The sequence below is a fragment of the Molothrus aeneus genome, chromosome 8, assembly GCF_037042795.1.
Source record: "Molothrus aeneus isolate 106 chromosome 8, BPBGC_Maene_1.0, whole genome shotgun sequence".
Classification (NCBI taxonomy): domain Eukaryota; kingdom Metazoa; phylum Chordata; class Aves; order Passeriformes; family Icteridae; genus Molothrus; species Molothrus aeneus.
In genome coordinates this window covers 28,538,114-28,562,112 of record NC_089653.1, presented here as the reverse complement: position 1 = coordinate 28,562,112, position 23,999 = coordinate 28,538,114, and the positions used below count along the sequence as shown (strand labels likewise).

At 36.2% G+C, this 23,999-nt stretch overlaps 1 protein-coding gene across 3 annotated transcripts in view; it reads right to left on the bottom strand.

The window, feature by feature from the left end:
• The window catches only part of ATRNL1 (attractin like 1), a 431,847-nt gene that overhangs the window by 335,883 nt on the left and 71,965 nt on the right, over positions 1 to 23,999 (bottom strand). For all 3 annotated transcript variants that reach the window (XM_066554160.1, XM_066554162.1, XM_066554163.1), the window contains exons 10-15: positions 20,597 to 20,751; positions 12,788 to 12,872; positions 10,965 to 11,173; positions 8,647 to 8,765; positions 2,954 to 3,086; positions 1,519 to 1,700 (exon numbers count right to left, since the gene is read on the bottom strand). In XM_066554160.1, the coding sequence (XP_066410257.1) occupies positions 1,519 to 1,700; positions 2,954 to 3,086; positions 8,647 to 8,765; positions 10,965 to 11,173; positions 12,788 to 12,872; positions 20,597 to 20,751 (883 nt within the window). The remainder of the gene's footprint in view (positions 1 to 1,518; positions 1,701 to 2,953; positions 3,087 to 8,646; positions 8,766 to 10,964; positions 11,174 to 12,787; positions 12,873 to 20,596; positions 20,752 to 23,999) is intronic.

Sequence of the window (23,999 nt, the reverse complement as noted above, 5' to 3'; positions counted from 1 at the left end):
CAGGGGAAAGGAAAGCAAAAAGGAAAAAAGGTGGTAAAATAAATAACCATAGCAATCATGTTGCCAACATTATTCTGTTGTTGCTTTTGTTTCAATTACATTTTCAACATTAACTCATCAAAGAGTGGACAGACAAAATGTGTCTCAAGGCTGCAGTAAATACAGTATCAGAGAAGAACTTCTGACACAGAATGATTTCTCTCCTTCATTAGCAAAAAAATAGGAAAAAAAGTTTATTTCTAGTAAAAAATACTTCCTCTGTCCAGTTCCTTTATTTACTTGGGAAAAAACACAAAAACCTCAAGTACATAACCTATGTTTGAATCTGCATTTTGCAGTGGAATGCTAAAAAAGGATAAAAGACTACTTTTGTCCAGAATGTGTGTCCCTAAGCTCTTGCTTTCAGATTCAGAAATAACATAAAGGCAACCCTTAACTGCTATTTCCTTTGAATGATCCCAATTCCTCTGCAGCAAAACAACTTCATAAATCACATACTAGTTTGATATAAGCTTTAATTATTATCCACAATTATCTTTCATTTTCCTGTAACTTTAAAAATCTCAAGCTACTTAAAAATTTGAAGATTTTATACGGACAAAGTGCTGCATGTTCTACAAAACTAAATACACACTCCCAAAAATGTCCCTTGCTAAGAACAACTGATTTGCTTGAAAAATCTGAATCATATTCTGCTACGACACCCCATCTGAGTGTGCACTGCTGGGTTTCACATTTCTGAGCATTTTTACATTTCATATACTTTAACCAGTGATGTTTAAACATCACAAAAAGTATTTGAATATTTAATTGCCAAAAAATTGAACCTGACCACCCAGTGAGAGATGATTTTTCTTCTCTTCTCTAGTTCCACACTTCACAAAAGTAATATGGATCACTTTTTTAAGGAATATTCTGGTGTATTGCTGTATTTGCCAGAGGCATGGAAGAGTTTTCAGCTCTCTCTCTCTCCCCCCACCATCATTAGAGAAAGCTAATTAGCTCCAGCTAATTTCAGTACTGCTAGGAATTGCTACATGTTTTGCACACTAGCGCAGCTTCTCAGTGACCCTTTGATCCCACAAACCAGTTACAGAGCAAACTGCCTTTTCTGGAGAAGTTACACCTGTACTGGTGCATGGAGGTTATGCATCCCTATTGCTGGGGACTGCCTTTGCCTGTGTTGAATTTCAGGATTACCTCTATCACAGCTGAAACCAGGACACAAAATCAGTGTTCCAGGCATTCTCTTGAGCAAATACTCTCTTCCAAGTAAACGGAAACTTTTAGCATTTAAATCTGGTAAGGGGAAACCTTGGGAGCTGCTGTGTGATTTGTTTTAAATCTTAAGATTTTTTCAAACCTTAATATGCTACATGTGACTTATATCAGTCTTTAGCACCATTTAGCACATTTCTTTGAAGGCATAAACTTTGCTCTATTTGGACAATACCCTAGAAGAGATTTCTCAAAGCCAATTTGTTTCACATAAACACCAATTACAGTTCCTCAAGTTACCTGAAGTGTATACTTCTGTATTTCATCCAGAACAAATTCCACTTCTTTTGAGGTTGTTAATGAGGCGAGATTTCCACTCAAATTGTAGCAGTACAGTTTGGCATTGTCGTAGCTTTCCCGACTGGAATTTATGTGGAGGCAGGCATCTCCAATGTGATTCCATCTCTCCCCACACAGGTGAGCTGGTGCAAAAAGCATACAATTAAAACTGATTCAGAAAAAACTTTTAAAAAACCCAAGGGAGTCTGGATTTTATCTTCCTGAGATCATAAATCTAAATTGCATCCCACACTCAATTTCCCTTCTCACATCACGTAAATTCTGAAATAGCAAGTATCATCACCAGAATACTGTATTGTTACAGAAGGAAGCTTCTAAGAACTTAAAAAATTATTTTTAGATATTTGCTAAGTTTCAGCATAATATTTTTATGCCACTATTTCTTCCCTGTATTCAGAACTGAGCATAACTAAATATTAAGATAAGATTATGTACATAAATAATAGTTTTAGCAACTCCTTTTATTTAAGTGTTATGTAAATTTCGAAATCTAACTGTCCTAGAATTAAGAAATCACAACTTTACACTATCCTTGCTTTATCATGCCTTTGCATTTTCTATTTGCCTAAATACCAATGCAATCCAAATGATAGAAAATTCAGATAACATCTCTCTTCAACATTTTACAGCATTACTCAGACTCAGATAACTATTTAAAGATAAGTAAGAGCAACTGTTATAGTCAATCTACAGAGATTACATAAATAGAGTTTTGAACTGCAGAGAATTGTTATTTAATGAATCACCTCTGTAAAAAAAAGTATTCATTAACTTCATCTGGACATAAAGATCAAATGGAAAAGGTTCTGACATCTAACTTTATATATGTAGTTATGAATACAAAATAAATACTACTTCAGAATGTTAACAGTCACCTTCTGAGAATATTTCACATTAGCATTTTAATATTCACTGCTTTTATATTAGTACCAACATTAGACAACCAAGAAACTAGATCTTGGGCTCCATCTGCACAGGAAAATTGAAGCATAATTGAATGATAATTTTTCAGGTAAAACCCCAGCTAGCAAAAGGAACAATGTCAGTGTCCAAGGAGCAGTAAGGCCCCAGAATGGCCATTCACCTCTGCACTCAGTGCTCCCTGCAGGCCAGGGCTCATCTCTGCCTGTGCAGAGGCACAGTCATTGTGCCTTCACTAATGCCATTATCTGCCTGACACAATTAAAGGTAGCACTGACACCCCAGAGTCAGGGCTGAAATCACATCTGGGTTCACCTGCACAGGCACAGACAGGCAAGAGAAGCGAGCACAAATAAAACAAACCCATGGCTGCTTATGAACAAACATTCTCTGGCAAGAACAGAGGAGGCTTTCTCAGGTTTGCAAGCAGCTGTGAGCAGCAGTGGCCCCTTACCAGGCAGTGCCTGGCACTCCTGCTGCCGCTGGTCCCACTGGCAGTTGAGGTGCAGGGAGCAGCTCTTGCAGCTCGTCAGTTTATTGCAGATCTGCTCATTCCTCACATGACATTTCGTGTAGTTTTTAACCGACTGTAAAAACAAGCAGACAAAGCAGCATCTCAAGCAGACATCTACTAAAAGAATACAAGTCAAAATGGAAATACAGAGCAGGTAGATCCTTCCCAGAAAGTCATGGCCACCTAAAAGCTGGGCTGAATTTAAGCTCTTTATCTAGAATCCTTTACCAGAGCCAGAATGCAACACTAGAGTACAAACCACCCCACTTGTTCTACACAACTGAGTGTCAAATTGAAGAGGCCAATTCCCTGTACAGAGAGCAGGAAGAGCTTAAAAAACTAAACTAAATATTTATTTCTTAGCTACTTTAAGGTAATACTTTCCCTAAATTATTTCATCCTATGCAGGTTAAAGCAAGAAAAATAGTTAAACAGAACATAAAAAATGGCACAAGGTGCAAAATAATTACATATAACTGACTGAAGGTGCAAGAATATGCTCCACACACAATATAAAACCAGGGATAACTTTATTCCTGTGGTACCTTAGCATAGAAGGAAAGCAGTAAACACTGAAAGAATTATTACCTGGGGGCTTTTATTGGATTTGGTCAGTGTTTGGTTTTTTTCCTGAGAACTGAGGTCTTCCAAGTTAGACATTTTGAACACAAATCTTTCTTCCCCCTGCATAGTACTTTTAATTAAGACATTGTATTGATACCTGATTTAATGAACTGCCCTAAATCCTCAGCCAATTCATCAGCTCACCTATAAGGCTCTCTCTACCAACTTAATTTCAAGGTAATAATTAAAGTAAGTCCTAATGCAAGACAGCTTTATACTCACAGAACAGTTGAGATTGGAAGGGACCTCTGGGAGTCCCTCGTGTCAAACCCTAACAAGTCTTGTCTCTCTTAAACAACAAAAGATTAAAATAATACACGGCAGCAATAATGGATTGTACTTGGATAGCAAATGCATGATTTATTGAAAATGTTGGTTACTTTCCTTTCTATTACTCTCCAGGAGTATGATTAAACAACTTGGAAAGGGACTGCATGACAATAAGTTACACAGTGGTTGGCACTGGAATATGGCAGTGATAGGGCAGGGGGGAGAAAAGCTGTCTCCTTTTATTTCTGTTTTTTTCAAAGTCCTGAAATAATGCATTTGTGAAAGTGAATTCTCAATCTCACACAAAACCAGCTTCACTCCAGTTGCACAACACTGCTGTTGAGGCTTTTTATTTTATTTTTATTTTTTGCCTTGAATGGATCAGATGCCTACCAGTAAGTTTGTTTTCAGAGGTCCTGACTTTCTTCTGTTCTATAGGGAAGGCTACTGTGAAAGCAAAAAGAACCAGAGAAGCAGGTCTAGGTGCAGGCATCTGCACCAGAACACGAAACAGAGACAAAGGCAATGCCAGCAAGTAACAGACTTGTTACTATCTAGGCCAAAAATGCACACAACAGTAAAGCACAAAAAAAAAACTTCGGTACAAACCCAAAATTTAGTTTCCCTCAGTGATGAAACATACTCACAAAACTTCCTGAGAGATGCTTTAAAGTGAATTTTAGAGCACAAGTAACCACCATCTGCTCCTTTACATTTGCTCAACTAATACTCACTTTTAACATTTCATTTTGACATACCCTTAAGCATTCAGATTTCTTTTTAAAATTATATACTCTTCAGTAGTATTACATACAGATTACAATTTTCCACCTAAGCTGAGATATTTGTTCTATTTCTTTCTAATCATGAAGCTTGTTGTGTGCTGGTTATTTAATGTTTAAAATAAAATTCAAAGTACTAGTGACTGTTCTATAATAATATTCTTTGCTGTATTCCCTTATTCCCAGCATTTATTTCCCTTAAATCCAATTTAAACACTGTTTGCCTGAAAATCTCATTAGTTCAATGTAGATGTGACTCCAATAGGTAATTCACATTAACACAATATTAAGGTTATAACTTAAACTACCGAACCCAATGAAATTCAGAAAGATGACAGTCCATCTGTTACAGAACTTCTATATTGCTGTAGGATATTTATAATGTTTACACTCCAAAGCATGAGTAAATCATGTTATGTATAAAGCCTCCCTCATGTCTGATTTACTTAGATTTTTTTAAGTACTGATCCTGATATGGTAGTATATAGACAGACTTATGAACTGCAGTGATTTTCTGAATATTTACTGGAGAATGAAAATACTACAGTAGTTTATCTTAGAATTTCAGAAATCACTATTAAATTATGTACCTCTCTCCTCCTCCTGGATTTTTTCAGGTTAACAGTATAACCTTGTCTAGTTTTCCTAGTGTAAATGTAAATTATCAATTTATAGATTCACTATTATTTCCCTGAAGCTACTCCCAGAACTTGCTATTGAGTACTTCTTACTCATAAATTTTCTCTGTTTCCTCCAAGATAAATTTGATTCTATTCATATTTCCTTCTATTACTTTATATATTTTCTCTTGACTATTCTTTGAATTCCTCAAATGTAGGCAGATTAGCATGATTACTATTCTTGGTATTAGTGTATCATCCAAGGACTCCTATTGTGAAAGAAGGAGCTTTCTGGAAGCAATGCAAACACGAAAAAAACCCCAGGGATTCTTGTCTTTAAGGCACTGTGTAAAAATATTTATTAATGTAGGACGATAGATCTCTTTGAAGCCTCCTCTAGTATCCCATTTCCTTGGCAAAATGCTCTTTATCATCCCCTTCATGGATTTGACAATGTTTGTTTTATGTTGCCACACTCAGATAAAGAACTCTTAAATCACACACCATTCTAGGCTGTGTTTAGGTAACTGTCACCAACGGGGGCTTTACTGTATTGCACATGTCTCCACATGAACCAACACACAAGAAATTCAGTCAAAGAGGAAGCATGCCCCCCTTATAGGAACATGCCCCCCATTGGAGCTTTTGAAGGCAATGACATTTTCAAAAATGCAATACTGGGTGGAGGCAGAAATAAAATAATTCAGCTATGCCTCAACATACTAAGGCTCTCTTTAAGGCTACTTAATCAATTCTTTTTTTCTCCTCAGAAATTAAACAAAATCGATAAAGTAAATTTTTTTACTCTGAAATTCAATCTCTCTCTGGTCTTCCTCAGTAGAGAAAACTGCATTTTATTGCAATCAGTCAGCCTCTCCAGCAATTTACCATTTTATTTGGTAAAGTACAAGAAGATTCTGCCTTCATGGAGCTTACTCCTCCACGGTACTACTTCATGAAAAATGACATCTTGTAAAGGAGCAGCAATCTAAAATGAAATTAATCTCTCCCACAAAGCCTTTTCTTTTTTTTTCTCCTTTTTTTTGGTAAAGACTTGTTTCCATTAAAAAATATAGTCCATTTTCTGCACAACATGATCAGCAGCAAGGGAGTATCATTTTCATAGGATGCAAGATAAAGCATTTTATGTGCAGACATAGAGGGTGAATACAGTTTCATAAACATATTAAGCAGATTCAGATCAACCAGGCATTGCAAGCTTCTGCTTGCAATGACATCAGATATGAATGTGACATACATACATTATCTGTATGATCTATACCTTGATGATGCATGAGTCTGCACAGGAGGGGAATACAGTGTCCTGCTAATGTGCTGGCTCACATCAGAGGGTGAGCACAGGCAGGTGAATGTGCATCATCAACACATTAGCACTAATCACGAAGTCAATCTGTCCAACTAGAGTTACTTCAGGGAAATGTCCATATTTTACAGGCCTTCCAACCAGCAGAGTAGCCACGCTTTGCAGTGTCTGCTTTGCATCTATCTGTGACCATGAGGCCAATGCCAAACTGGTTGACAGCACATCTTTAGTAAACTGGCCAGTTTCCTTGAGGCAGCAGCAGCAGCAGATTTTTATAAAAGATTATTGCCATTCTCATCTGGAGTTCTTTGATCTAAGTCATAAATCAAGGCCTTTGTACAGCTGCAAAGGCTCCTTGTGATGTTCCTAAGTCTACAGCTTGTTATCCCATATTACCATCACAGTGCTGTCACAACATTTCCATTTGTGGGCCTAGTCCAGAAGTAGCAGTCTATGAAAATGGATAATCAGCCTGATCCATTCTGGTTTTCCACATGGTGCCATTCTGTTGATGCTATTTTGGTGGGTTTTATTGAAGCTGCAAAATTCTGCTTCCATCATCTCACGGCCAATAGACTCATTTTGCAACAGCCACTTCCCATTTATGATAGCACCTCTTTCCAGAAGTCATTTTGATGATTTTTTGCTACCCCATTCTTTAGTAACTACACTAACAGCCTTTGCTATCCACTTCAAACCCTAAATAAAAGACAGGAAATGATACAGAGCAGACTGGAGCATCATTTGCTAATAAAGCTGACAATCTTAGTCATGAAAGATTGTCAAAGAAGGACACTGAAACAAGAAGTTTGTGCTAAAATACCTAGTGCTCCACATTTATTAGGGATCATTTATTAGGAATGAAGATGGTCTGCTCCTTAGCAACTATTCCTTGTTCAAGAGCCGAAAACCACAGCTAGAAAATTAGCACCTAATGGAGAACAATGTGTCAGGAAAAGAAGGGCCCTTGAAGATCACAAAGGAAACTAACCATTAGTGCCTGGAATGTGAAATCCCTCTGACAGACTTATAACATGACTACTGATGAATTTGTGTCTGCATTGCTTTTATTAGTAGTGACTAGCTACAAATGCCAGTGATTAGAGCTGGCTGTGCTCACCCTGAACGGGCAAGATTTGAGTCACAATCAATCCAACTCACACCTTAATTTGTCTGGAGAACAAGATTGATTTGCATCAGGTTCAAGCCAGAGAGCAAGATACTTTTACTAATGAAAGTGTGTCAAGAAAGGATTTTGAACTCAAGTACAGCCAGGTGTCTGTGGACAGCTGAAAAGTGTAAGGAGGCAAAATTTATAATGCTAAAACACTGTTGTAAGCTTGACAAAAATCAAATGAACAAGAAAGAAATGAAGCAGCTGGTGAACAACAACATAAAGTATAAAACATGGCACTAGGCAATAAGAAAAAGAGAAAACTATAAACTTGCACAAATCTATGTGATCTGATGGCTTGTAGTTAAAAAGATCAGAACCAAATTATCACAAGCCAATGGACCTCATGGTTACAGAAGCTCATATTCCTTTTATGAGATGACAAGTGACTCCATGACAAAGAAAACCATTTCTATGATGATCGATGATCAGAAGACCATGACTAATGAGACTGGTGTGGTCATGTTTAAAAGGGGAAAAACCAAACAGCACCCTTGATGGAATTCCATGGTTTCTGCCTGTCTACTGTACACCACAAAAGCACAAAATCCAAGTTAACAATGGCTCTGACTTTTTGAATGTCATTAATTAGGGGATAAAAGTATTTTTCTTCAGAAATATATAGTAGGCATATATAGTAGGCAACACACTCCTGAAAAATACTTGTTTTACTCTGAAGTAGATTTTTTTTTGCTGCAGTCCAACTCTCCCTTCCACAACACTTTTAGCTCAAAAGCCTGGAAAACAACTTTGTTTGCGCTGAAAACAAGCAACTCCTAATCTACTAGACCTAGGAAAGGAAAAGTACTGCTAACATGCTCAGATTTGCGAGGACTCACCATGCTGCAGTTGCTGTTTGCTGAAATGCACTTCTTGTCGTCGCACCACTGGCAGCCGTTGGTGTTGGCGGTGCAGCTGGCGCAATCCGCGTACCGGTAACATCTGTCGTCGGCAGCAGCTGCCACACAAACCAAACAGAGAAAAGGAGAATAACGCCACGTTTCTGACACTTCCTCAGAGCTTTTCCTGTTACGGCCTTCATTTGAACTCTAGCCATTCATAAGGGTTTAAGTTACTGTAGGAAATGAATTCTATTCAGTTAATAGGATTTGCTCCTTTAAAAATTCCTTCAGCACCAACTTTATTTGAAGGTTCGTAAGTCTCATATCAACTAACAGAATATTCACTGATTTACAGCATGAAAGCTCTCTTAGCACAATGCAGAAATTAAGAGTATGAAAAACTTTTTTCAAGTATTTTTCCTTCACTCTTTTAACATGGAATAAAGATTTTCTTCAAATGTAGGATTCTATAAAAAATATTAGATGGCTATGCAAGAAGACAAGATAAAAGCAGTAAATAAAACAATCTAAGACAGATATTAGCAAGACATGGACATTTTAAATCTTTGTAAATTAATTTATAAACCTAATAATGACTGGTAAGTTAAAGCTCTGTCCTTTAGCTACAAAAAGTATTTGAAAAAGAGTTAATGTTATATTCTTAATAATGGGACTTGGACTAAAATTTAGGTTATGTAAAATCATTTAAGACACAAACTATTACTTCAGTTTAAAGGAGGCGAGGTTTTAAAAATCATCATAATGCAAAATAGGAGAATTTGTATCATCTCCTATGCTGATTACTGTGTTTAGTTCCTGTTTGGTTTGGCTCCTTTAGTTTCAGGTGCATGCAAGCTTAAAAGATTCTCTTGCCAGGAAAGTCTTGTCATCCAAGAATTGATCTTTTGAAAATCACTAAAATTTCTGCTTCTCCTTCAAATATTGACCATCAGCAGTTTCGCAGATGATACTCTCAACCAGGTAACAACTGAGCCAAGTAATGTAAAAGAATATATGAAAAATTCACTTTTGGCAAAAAATTACCACCTGAAACTGGAAGAGTATGACAGCAGTGAAACAGTGCTGTCCATACAACTTCTTCAGAACTGGAATTATACAGACCTCATCTCTTCCAAGTTGAGTTGTACTTTATTTCCACTGCAGCACCTGGACTTGAGAAACTGCTCCAAATTTTTAATTTTCCTTCAGCCTGTCTGTGCTTTGTTTTGTTTGGCTTTTATAAACACCTGTTGCTATGATCAGCTTTTTATAAAATCCACTTTTATCTGTATTACTTTGGAATATAATGCCACAAGTTTTTTTTGCCTTTTTTATATAGATGAAACTTTCTAGACTGTAGATCTCTAAAAGTTCTGACACTGTACAAAAGCCATTTTCCAGAAAACTGTACCTGGATAATGTTTTTGTTATATCACGTACCTTTTTTTTCCTGAGTTTGAGACTTTATAGCCAGTCTAGAAACAAGTACAAGCTATCAGAAAAATAAAATGTCTTGAAGTGTTGATTAATAGCAGTGCTAGTAACTTTTCAACAAACATTAAACACAGACTGGCAGTTTAATTGTATGGCAGTTTGTACACACAGCACACAGGCAAAGTCTGGGAAGCAATTTTACACTGTGCTGAAAGGAAAGATGCACAGAAAAAATAGTAGGTGCCTGTTGCAGGGATAAATATTCTGTTCATGTGACATATAAGAACAACACTTTCACAACCAATTTATTTGTGACAAGCCAAAATGCTTAGGAATAGGTTGGAACAGTTATTCATAACAGTAAATTGCTGTTTCAAACAATACAGCCATCACAATGCCACAGAGAAATTCATATGACAAACTTGAACTCATCTGACACACTGCAAAGGGCTTGCTTGCCTCAGGTTTGTTTTCCAGCTGTGCCTGCACTATATTCTTCTGAACAAATGCTTCTGTTTCATAGGTAATCTGCTTGAAGCAGTGATGCTTTCCTCTCTTACTGGCACTGGCACACACAGGTACAGGAGTGCCATGTGCCCATAACACCAGGTATCACTTGCAGTGCCCATTTGTGCTCTCACTGTTCTGCTCTGCCTTAGCAACTTAAACTTGTGCTCTTTTGCATCTACTTCTCTGCATGAAAAATACAAAAGGATTGCACAACTGAATTTTCTTTCTAAAAAACAGATCTCTTGCACTGGCTATTCTCACAGGGGAACACTCTTAACATTCCAGTCACCACTTCCAGGTGGTTACTTCTTTGGGGGTTGCCCACCCCCATCTCCTACATTGCATTACAAACCTGACTAGAATTCACTTACCTGTTTTCTTGGGACATTTTGCTCTAAGGATATTGTTAGCATGTCCAGATTCCCAAGATTCACAATGTTTCTTGTTCCACAGACACCTTATTCCTGGACGAGCATTTTTGCACAGCTCTTCATCTCTGAATGCTTCACAGTTGGGAGGCTTGTACACGAGGATGTCATTCAATAGAACACTTGAAAAACCCCCAAATATATACATGGACCTATTGGAGAAAAGCAAGGAAATTTAACTGTTATTGTAGATACATTTTCTTGATATCTTATCTGTCTTGATGCACAATTAAAAACCCACATACAATCATTAAAAATATCATATTCTTTCTATAATAAAGACTCTATCAGTGGCTCCTTTATTAGTTACATTTTCAATTTATTTCTCCATGGAAGTTGAGAGTTTAAAAAAATTGCTGAAAGCTCCCTGTGCTGCATTTATTATGGAGTGGCATATCCAAATATCTGGGAAAAAAAATGAAGAGCTTTGAAAGAATTTTTGCAGTTAGATATTGAGAATAAAGCATGAAATACTGGCCTGCTGAAAACAAGAACATTCTTTTCAAGACAGGCAGCAACAGTTGGCAAGATGGGTATTTGTTTTTGGTAACATTTCTGGTGCAGTAGCTGCTGACACAGGAAGCAAAAGACTAAACCTGAACCCTCACCCTTCTCATTAAAACTAAGAACTATCTCAGGTAAAAGATAGTAATAGAGAGCCTCTATATTTGTTGTATGATATACTCTTAAAACAGAATTAATCACAGAGTTACCAATAGCAGAAATCTGGAGAGTGTCTTGTATTGCACTGTTCTGGTACCAAAAACCCTTCCAAAAATACCACTATGTTCTTAAAAAACAAATACATTTTTAATGTAATTAATAGAAAGTGACAGTTCTCAAAGTATCAGACATGGTTTAGATGGCATAAAACACAAAAATCATAATGAAAAACTATCAGTTGCTGAATTCATTAATTCCAAGTAATTTTGTCTTAATAAATAAATCTGTTCATTGATTAATGTCAAGTGCTCTGTGTACATACTTAAAATTTAGTGTTATTTTTGCTAAAAGCAGTAACACTCTTATTTGTAGCATTACTCATTACCTCATTTCTGACCTATACAGGATCCTTTTATAGAAGATCCATAAGTTGCCCACAAATATTTCAGTACTGACTTTATTAGTGTGATGCATAATGTAGAAGAGGTACAATGATCTATAGTACTGCAACTTCAGATACTGGGCCAGGTGGCAACCAGCAAAACAAAAGCTGACAAGGTAAATATATACATTTCTTTAAATAAACAATATGCGTTTCTTTAAACCTGACTATTGTTTTCTACAACTTTTCCAACTTAATATCATCTAGTTGCTGGTAGGCTTTTCCTCCTGCAGGTAGTAGAGATGATGACTGTATCAGTATCATCAAAACCTTCCCTTTTTCCCAGCAAATTTTAGTTACATGGTTATACATGGTTATTTTATGACTGTAGAAGAATTAGAGCATACTGCAAAGAGAAAAATATTTCTTCCATCACGCCTAAGTGAGGGTTATAGTTGATACCAAATATGAAATTCAGTGTAGCCCTCCAAGCTGAGAAAACACCTCAGTACCCTGGAACATTCACCTAAAATGTCACTGAACAGATCCCCAGCAGACTGGGCATTCGCTGTACTGATTACCTGATGAGCGCTACTTTCTTTCCCTTTTAATAAGTTATATCAGTTCTGTTATTGAACCATACTTCACTTAAATGTGACTTCTTCTACAGGTTTTTCCTTCAGAAAAATGGCAAGCAAAATTTAAGAGACACTTCATTTACCCATTACTGACAACAGCAGTGTGACCAAATCTGTTGACATCTCGATGCAGATTAGGTTTTGGTAAAATCTTCCATTCATCACAAGCTGAAAGACAAAACACCAAGCATATATCAAATAATTTGAAAAGTTTTCAGCAAAATACATGTGAAGTATATTTTAACCACTCAAGGATAAATCAACTCTACTCCTTTTAGATGCATTTGTAAGTAGATGCTTCAAGAACCTGTCAGCAACACCGATCTATCCTAACATTTATCAAGACCATAGGACATTCACAGAAGAGTCCCTTTATTACAGATACAGTTGTCTGCCTTCACAGCCAGTTTCAACACCCACAGGAACGAGCCCTGGCCATTGTTGCTATCAAGGGATCAGTCATATTGCCCTCACGTTTACACATTCTCAAATTAGCTAAAGGGTTTCAATTTCTAAGTATTTAATGGAATATCTATGGCAGTGAACTTGGTTCTTTTCTTAAGTGTTTTAAGATAAACTATCACTCCTCCAGATGCGCAACCCATCTCATTATTGTCTTACTTTTGGTATCTTGATTTAAGTATGCTGCTAACTACTTTCCACATACTTGAGAGGAATGCTGAATCAGGATCTCCATGTCAAATTAATTATTCAAGCACATTTCTTTTGGAACTGCTGTACACAAATGAGGTTTCAGTGTGGTTTATTTTTTCTTTCCTGACTAGAGTTTTAGTTCTTTAGAATAATTACTCTTTTCTTCATTATTTCCTACTTAAACTTTACTGACTTCATATATTCAAATACCACAGTAAAAGAAATAGGGAGCACCTACAGATTTAAGCTTCAAGGAAAGTGAAGGACTTGTGCACCTTAATTTGGGTACAAGCATCTCTCAGTAGTCAGATCATAACACCTCACTCCTCAGCTTAAAAAACCAGAAATGGATAAATCCAGGAGGAACAAACTGTCTTCCAAGCTGGTCTCATTCGCAGTGTCAGAACAGCTCAACTCTGCCAGTGCTGCTGTTCTGGGACTTCTAATGCAGAAAATCATTCACTGCAGAAAATTATAGACAGCAGCACCTTGTGCAGTCAGCATCCTGTTAGCAAAGCACACAGGAACACCCTGTGCAAGGTCACACAAGGATGGACTCGGCACCCAGGAGGGGATAGTGTGGCACAGCTATGGCAGCAACACCACTAAGTCAACTCGGGCTTCCACCAACCACAGCCTGAACCCATCAAGAGAGCCAGTGTGAGACCATGGCTGTGATAAATAAATCAATTACACCTCTTTATAAATTGGAAACAGAACCTAAAAGCACATTATTACTGGAGTAATGCAGATGGCTCAAAGAGCAATAATTTTGACATCAGGTGGTGGACTCCATGGAATTAGCAGTGTGAAGAAAGTATAGCAAGTTTCATGCATGGTCTTAGCAATACATCCCAAAATTCTTACTTCTTTCTCAACTCCTACCTTCTATCACTATCATTGTTAACATTATGTTATCATAACACTATGGAATTATTAATACACTTCATCTTTCACACTTGTTATTTTCTTATGTTCTCTACTTAAACAGAGTGGTGAAAGTATGCACAATGCCAGAGAGATATTCCTGAAACAGTTTCAACCAAAAACCAAGCATTTTAACGATTGACCAGCAAAATCTTACTGTTACACTTTAAAATCAAGTCCTTGATGCTCTTAAGTGACTGCACATTAACAGACACAGCACGTGCGAGCTCATGTGCCTTTGATGGTAAAGGAAACAATTTAGGAAACCCACACTAAATTTTCATCTGATTTTAAAACTCGCACTATATTTTCATCTCATCTTAGGAAGTATTGACATTTATTTTCTTATTTTTGCAAACATACACATTATGAACATATAGTCTTTCCTGTACTTAGAAATTTATTTTAGAAAAAGTGGGATTTAACACCAAGGGAAGATCATAAAACCATATCAAAGGCTGATTTTCAGATGAGGAACCCCTGAGGGCTGGAGATATAATAATTCCTTTCTTACTGATGGTATTTTTCAAACTGGCAGGTCTTTTCAATAGACTACAAGAAAAAAAAGAGGGAGGAAAGCTTATTACAAATAGCCTCCCCTCTTATCTTCTCCTAGGCTTCTCAATAACTACTGAACACTGAACAGAGCACTGTCCAAGAAAAATTCTTTTGCTCAGCTTTTAATTCCTGATGTGAGTTTCTCTGTACAGTTGATTAATACAAAATACAGATAGCTAGCCAACTGATTTCTGGTGGTTTTCAGTAAAGAATCAAATAGAATTCATCCCTGCCCATCATCTTCAAACTCTCTTTGAACCACTCTAAGCACCCAAATTTCCAGACTTCACTGTACTGTTCCAAAAAAAAAAAAAAGACAAATGGCAAATGTAATATGATTTACAACATGACTTATCAATATTACAGCATTCTGTGTGTTGTGTGCATTATATTAAGTCTAATAATGATGGTAAACTGTGTAGCAAAGAATAACATCTTTTCCTCCATAAAATGTTATGCCCTCGAGGCATTTTACTGATAGAAAATGGCAGATAGTTGTATCTGTTCTATCTGTAACTAGGTACAACACATAGCACATGGAAACACACTCTGCTTTTAATAGAACCAGTTACTAAGCAGATGAAGTAACAATACTAATAAGTTTGGAATAAACTTATTAGCAGAATTTTTAGCCACTGAAAAGTACAAGGAGAAATAAAGGAGTTTTTTTCTTTCTATTACAAAGGCTTCTGCTTTAAGAAAAAGCTGTACCACATTATAACATTAAAAGGCAAAGTTTCATCCTCCTCCCTGCTGTAGATTAAACAGTTCCCAGATGATACCGGAGTGGCTCTGACAGTGAATAGCCAGTCACACACATTTCTGTGATGAAACACCACAGAAATGCACTGGATTTGAAGCAATCCAGCTGAGAAAATCCCCACTTGAACTTTGCACAGGGTATTGCTCTCCAGAGCCCTCACTCCAACAGGTCAGGCCTCAGCACATCTCATCTACAACCTACTGGCCACATTGCATTACTGATATCAGAAAGGATGACCTGGACATTTCACAGGAAAGTTTTCAATGCTGCAACAGTAACCATACATTACTGGAAGGTTTCTCAGTCTGATTTTATAGGGGAAAAAAAAAAAAAAACAACAAACCAAACCCCAAAAAGAAAACAACCAAGTAATTTCTAATCAATATTATAGTGTCAGTAAAATACTTGAACACAGAATTTGGTTTTTAAAGTTTAACTAATTAGGCTTACCAAAATGTGACTGAATGGAAGAATAAAAAAATAATAGAAAAATAAAAATAAGAAGAAAAGGTTGTTAGGATAGTCTTTAAAAAAGAGGTAACCAATGTTCCATACTTCACCTCCAGGATCACATTATTATTTTGGCATTGGCAGACTGATTTAGTGACAACCTATTACTGCATTCAGAGCTTTGTTTTAAGAGAAGGTATAGGAAACCTTAAGGTAGTTAATGCTTACATTTATCAAATCATTTCTAAATTTCAAACTATTTAAATAGTTTGAATTGCCAATGTATTTATTCTGCTCAATCACACTGCAACAATGCAGTGCAGCTTTATGTGCTACATAGAATCCAATGCCAGCTTATGTTTCTATTTTCTCTTTACATATTTCTAATAATTATTAAGTTCATTTTTCTTTTGTAAAAGTAGTAAAGCTGGTTCACAACATATGGACACCATTATACCTCTGTCTGGTTCTCATTTATGACTCTGGACGACCAAACACTGAACATAAACAGCTAAAACATCATGAAAGTTATGTACTAGCAGAAAACTTATTTTCTGCATTTTTCCACACTTCATAAATATTTTTCTTTAATCAGATAATAAAAATCTCCTTACTCTCAGGAAAACACAATAGCAAGTATGTTCAAAACAGCATGAATTGAATTTAAACTCTAGAGCTAACATCTACAACAGAGTCTGTACATATAACAGTGACTCCCCAAGCAGTAAAAAGAAATCAACAACCTCATGCTTTGCTATTAAAGGGAGCAATTAGTGCATTATATTATTATGGCTTTGCTCTTCTAATAGCCCAGCAATATGGAAGTAATTGCTGTTACAAACTGCACCAAAACTGCAATTATAACTTAAGGGTTTAGGAACTCATAAAACTTAATCTTTCACAGGCACTGATTTACACTTTCTTTGTGATGGCACATCGATATCCATTTGTAACTCCAGAAAGAGGGAGAACTCAAAAATAGATGTGTTCATATTGGGAAAAAAAATAATTCACAGATATTAAAACTACTTCATTTTGTTAATGGCAAAGAGTAAAGATGAAACAATTTACTTTACAAGCAAACAATTTATGAATAAACAATTCATTTTTATTACAAAATACAAGCAATAGGTTTGATTACAAGTGGAACTAAAGTCAATCTCATGAAATCATTTTGAATTTTTTTTTCAAAATAGGAAAATGTTTCTAAGCTTTGTTTGAATATCCTAGAAGAAACTTAGTACTTCACATGCAATATTGTCTTTCATAAGCAATTGAATTTGCATACAATTTAATCCATAATAATAAACTGAAATCCAGATAGTAACAAAAGAAATATTATGGAGTATATTATTAGTGTAAACATATGGGTTATTGCACTTCTCCCACAGATCCAAACAATGCAGAACCCCAACCACCACTAAGAGAAAGCACAGAAACAGCTGCCATGTTCCCAGGATTTCAGGTTTTGGCTTTTATAGACATTCCCTGACCATAATTCTTTGTACATATCAAGGGTATGCAGACACCTTAGCAACTGTCAAATGTGGAACAAAAGGACTAAGACTGAATACTTCATAAACTCAAACTTAAGGAACTTAGGCATGCAGAGATCTATTTACTAACTGCACCATTTTGGCCAGAAACTAAAATAAATATCCTAAGTCTTTTAAAAAAAGCTTTTATTTAATTGTATTTTAATACTGGTCTCAGTAGTTAGAATTGCTTTAAACTCTGATTCTGTGTGTCTAATAATCTATTTTTATCTGCAAATTTTGCATGTTAATACTCATAAAATATAATATAATTATTTTTCTAAGTTCTGCTTGGAACAGAAATCTAAGTTTTAAGCATATGGGGGCCCTTGTAAAGAAAAGCCATAACCAACATCATTCAGAAACCTGCAGGTCAACCCCAGCATTCAAGACTGTCCCCACTGCCAAGCTTCCTCTTCCAGAATAATGAAGCAATTACAGCACAGCTGGAAAATACCTGACCTCTACAAGAATGACCCTCTATGTTTTTTTAGGGGGCTTCCAGAGCAACCCAGGGGCAACCTGGTGGTAAAAAAAAATCAAAGCAGAACAGAAGTATACCAAGGCCAGATTTCTAAAGCTCATTTTCTTAATGCAGCAGTCTTCCCATCATGTATTTACTGCTATATAAGTAAATACATCAAGTCGCATTAAACTATGAAAATCACAGCATCATAGCAGTTTTTATAATGTCTCCCCATCTCTGTGTCTTCACCTTTGACAAATTTGCAGTAGGTATTTCAAATTACTGAACTGAGCTCTTGACTCATGACACATTTAAAGGTCTAAAACTTGTTGCAGACTAAGCTCAGAACTTAGGGAGCAATGCCTGACTCAGAAAAGCAGAGGGGGAAAAGGGAACTCTGTCCCAAGCTTGGTAAAATGGATTGCTCTCTGGAGAGACTTCTCTCTGTGCCTGGACTAGAGGAGGAGTGGGGATTACCAAACTGCATTAGAACCCAACCTTTCAGAAAGCTGAGCTTGGCTGAGATGAAGCCACATGAACAGTTATTCCACATTAATATGAAAAGCAGTGTTTTCATGGGTAATAAAAAGCTGAAGCAATCTATTCAGAGGACTATGTCACATATAATAAGAGAGATAATCAAAAGTACTCTCTAGCCCAACTTGAACATAAATAGCATAGGCTCTATCTCCAGGATTCAGCTGGTTCCCAGACAGCACCCATTTTTTACAAGACAAGGCTAATACTCCATCACTTGCAAGGTATCTAGGAAATGTGATGCTGATAGCATCATATGTATTTTTTCTTCCAAGCATTGTTCAAAAACTCATGATACAAAGTAAATAAGATTCTGAAATATACCTATTGCATAATTATTTAATTCTTTATAAAATATTTCAAGTTTTCGGAAAAATATGTCTTTATCAAATATGTGCTGTGAGATTTGTTTCTAAGTTGGTAAAACGAATATTACAGAAGAGTAAGTCTGAATCAAATGTCTTCATATAGTCCATTTTTTAAGATTAATTACTACATCCAAAGAGTGATTACTACATCCATTTCTTTTGTACTTCATCAGTTTCATAACACATGGAGAATGTGACTTGCAAGAGAATACAAATACCAAATTAAATACAACCAACTAGACAAACCAAAATATCGTTCTACATAAGAAAAAATACTATAAAGCATTTTCATGAAGATGATAAAAAACTATCAGTGTGTGAAAGTCAGAAAGTTACATTAATTCAGATCTTATGACTCACACTATTGATCTGTAAGTGCACATTTACAAATAAATGCAGACCAATAAATAATACTATGCTCCAAAATGAGAAAGGAGCCCTGTTTCATTAAAAATTAAATCCACATGTAGACTGAAGTGAGAACAAAATCAATAGCTCACAGCATCAGATGCCTATAAGAAGGTATGGAATATGCAATAGAGGGTTACAGTAAAAACAAATCAGCTGTTTTATTTATTTTATTTATTTTATTTTCAGCTAAGGCATTATTTGCACACCCATTAAAAATAGCAGGAATTAACCCATATATGTTCCATGTACTGAAATTAGTCATTATTCTTGTTTTAAAGCAAAGACATTGCATTGATATCTACAGTGAATGCCATAAAGAGCCACTAACTAGTCCTGAAAGAAGGATCATGTCTCAGCCTCTTCTACTACTGTAGGCAGCTGATAAACACTTGCCAAAAGCAGATCCAGGCAATATCCACAGGCTATTCTCACCAGGAGCATGCATGAGTGCATTTCCCAGGCTGCTCTGACACATTTCCCTTTTTTTGGCTCTCAGGACAAGAGACTGTGCTTTTTGGCCCCAATGTGTGCTGTATGATTATATTTAAAGCCCAAATACAAAGTATATGTTTATATTTAAAGCCTATGCATAAAATATGAACATGAACATCAGGGAAGGGAAAAACTATTTATGATAAGAACAGCAGTGGCACAAGATAGGAAAAAGATTATGGACTCATTAAATTCTCTTCTATTTATAGCCTCCACAATCCTATAGGGAGGCTTTTCCATAAGTGTACAGCTCAAAGGGTTGGAACCACTCACCAGAATGAAAGCTGACACCCACCCAGTCTTGTCTTATCACACAGTTTTCCTCCAAACTGTATTCTTATCATATATTTACAAACAACAGTCTTTTTTGCTCTCAGCCACCCTTGTGAAATGAAATATAACACATCCTTTTATCATCTCCTAAAGGCTCCTCACGCTTCACTCAGCTCTAATACCAGTTGCCATGTAGTGCCTTTTTTCAGTTTGTCTTCCTTAAAAGTGTGTTGCCAAAATACTAAAAAATATTCAGGGCCTTGAGAATGGCATGGATGCTGCTACGCCTTGCCCCACAAACCAAAATCTTTAGACAAAATGGAACAAAAATCTGTAAAATTTATAAATAACTTGAAGGTGTTTGGGATCAAACTATAAAGAATCACATTAGCTGGACTTGAGAAAGTAAAATTGCGGTATTTAAAACAAAAATGAGAAAAAAACAGCAGAACACATACCTATATCGTATGAAAGAAAGTCAGCAGAAAAACACTTTGCACCGTTGCTCAGGGAAGTATCATTATGAGTGTTTCCACCAAAAATGAGCATAGCTCCATTGATTAAGACAGCTGAATGAAGGTATCTTGCAAAGCCACTCTCTTTCAAAATAGTCCTACAAAACATAAGAACAAATACATACTAACACATGGAAAACTGGATATGGGCATCCAGAAAATTTGTAATGAAAGCAACACAAAATAAGAAAAACAGTAAACTACAGTTATTACTCAGTAAATACAATTACATTTAATCAGATTGCTTCTAGCACTACCCATTTTCTCATGACACAAAATATATATACATTTATTTAAAATACGACACTTTTAGTTAAAATAAAACAGTTTGCCAAATAGTATAGCTGAAATTAGTTTTAACATGTTTATTTTCTTCAGAAATGATTACTGATATGGTAAATTTTACTCAAAACTGAATGAAAACTCATTCATAGCATTAATCCCTATTCTTATATATACTTAGCCATGTTAGTTTTTTGCTCAAGAAATGCAATAAAAAACTCTTTGGACAGCTAAAATAAGCCAAAAAGCATAGTCTCTTTAGACCATCCTTAAATTACAAAAGGAAAAAAAAATTCCTAATTAATTGAACACAGAAAAAGAAATGGTAGAAGGCATTCTAGGTACATTAAAAACACTTGCACTGCTTCATAAACTTATTCAGACCGGTAAACTCTAACATAGCAAACTTCAGTGCTAAAAAAAAAAAAACTGTCCAGGCAATTGAGGCTTTGATCTCTGTCTTTATTTACTTCAGCCTCTGTGTGTGTGGTCTGCTTTGTGCCAGAGCAGTGGCACAGGCCCAACAGTAGCCAAGAGCTATCAATGCCACAGTTTGAACGGGGCAGATGTGGGGCCAGTAGAAAGAACAGAATACAAACTTGATTCAATCCCAGCAAATAAATCTTACCAAGGAAGAGAGTAACCATCTGTGGGTTTTGCCAGATGAATTAGTTAAGCAGACCAGCTGTAGACATGTTTGTGAAGGGCTGATTAGATCACCAGTACAAAATACCTTCTACATTCTCCTAATAACCTTTCATTGTTTCAGTAATCTAAGTTTACAAGTTTAGACTCTCATTTTCATTTATGTTACTACACACTGCTCCAATCTACAATTAAGCTGTTAGTCATTAATTTCCTCTAAGAAACTGACTCAACAATCTTTCCTTATGAGTGAATAATACTGTCTCTCTTGAACCACTCTCATATTTGTTCAGTATTTTTACACCATCATCATGTTTGAGAAAAAAGGTTTAAAGTACATCTTATTTTTCTTACATAATAACATAAATCAATCAACAAACTTGAAATATTTTAAGTGATAAAAGATTGCATAATTAAACAAGTTGAAAGGAAAGCATCAAACCTGAATTCTCATATTATTATTGAAAAAAATTCCCCCCTAGCCCTGGAAAGTAACATCAAAAGAAATACCAAAGACTAAATGAAAATAAATGAGCTTTTTTATTGCTTAAAAATGTGACAATTCCTTCAATCCACTTACATACCCACATATGTGCTTCTGCTTTTGACCTTTCTTTTTTTCTTTCCTATTAAGCCACTTGCTTTTCTCTAGTGTATTTCTGATTTACATACTTTGAAAACAGAGGACCACATAAGTGTGTTTTTCTAACCACGAATTGGCTTGATACAGGATACTTATGGTACCCCCAGATAAATGTGGTATTTGGGTTCAACTCATCAGTTAGCAATACAGAAAGTTAGAATTACATGGAAGTAGAACAAGACATTACTTTTAAGTTATTTTCAACTGGCCATGGAGGAATTCTGCTGCTATGACTTGAAAGAATGATAATATCCTAAGAACATGTTATCTTTGTCCATTTAGACTACAGACACCTTCCTGTCTTTTGCTTCTCCAGTTTTCTACAGCCCCTATTGCCTAATTTGCACTAATTGCTATACACTAGGCTCTGCCTTGATGATCTGCCTCGCAGCTGTCTACAAATAGTTGTGTTGATCACTAAAGGCCTGAAGAGACATACACTGTTCTGGGGCTAACTAAGCCCCAGAACACACAGTAGACATTGGAAAAAATCTCCACAGGTTTCTTTTTTGGGCTACTCACTTTTCTACTTGTGACCCAACTCCTGGTCCCTACCACAGTGTGGAGTTTTTTTCCCTGTAATTTTTGCATATTGTGTGCTGAGTTTCATCCCTCCCAGTAACAGCAACTTTTCCTCAAGATTCAGCAGAACTGGAAGTTTGTTAATTTGGCCATGATTTTCGCTATTCATTAGCATCACTAATGAGGGCAATCTAGAGAACTCTCCAACACATATCAACCCCATGCAAATTCTGTGAGAGTCTCAGCAGGTTTCCCCCGAATCCATTATTTATGCACATATTCGTGTATCTGCAAACATTAGTCCCGTTAACTATGGCAGTGCCAAGTGCTGCAAGCAGCAGCACCACTCTGGAATGGTAACAGAAACACCCAGAAGCCAGCAGGTGCTTCCAGCTTCAGGCCATTATCCAAGCCCAGCTCCACGTTGTGCCCCAGCTGCAGCAGCAGGGCAGTAATGCAAAGCAATGCAGGTATTGCCAGCACTGTAATACCCCATCGTGTATTAGGAATAAAAATATTGCCCTCTCACATTCCAAGAAACATAAAGCTTGTTTATTTGATATTAAGAAATTAAAACCTACATGGAACTGAGTTGAACAGGTAATCATATTTGTGTACCTCAACTTACTGAAGCCTATGAACATCTGCCAGATCAGCCACTGAAATGGAAGGAGTGCCAGAGACAGTGAGGATCAGCAAATGGCATGGACATGAGAGAGCCATCAAAATTCCAACTCCTCCTCATACCACACTTATCCAGTGCCACATTCAGTCTCTTACCTCACCAAGTGCTTTGAATGCTAATCATAAGGTGTCACAGATAAACAAAGATTCAGATTTTATTACTGTATGTCATTATTCCATCCTCATGCCCATTTGAGCCCATTTTCAGTGCCATAGTAAAATTCACTTGCAGTGTAAATCTCACAAAATAAAGACTTGAGTTCTCTACAAGCTGCAGAGAATGCTACATTAGTATAGAGTCAAATGAAGTATTCTTTATTAGTTTTTATATGAATAATGCATAAAAATATTCCAGCAATTATTATTATTATTTTCTTTTCTAACAGACCATCAAAGGAAAAAATATCACTTTGTTCCAAAAATAGAATAAGAAAGCATTAAAATTCCAGGAACTCATAAATACATTGAAAGGAAAAAAAAATTATTGTATTAATGTTTCCAAATGCCATGAGTTAATGGTATTAGAACCTCAGTAAAATCAAACCCATGTTTCCAACATCTGAGAGCAAG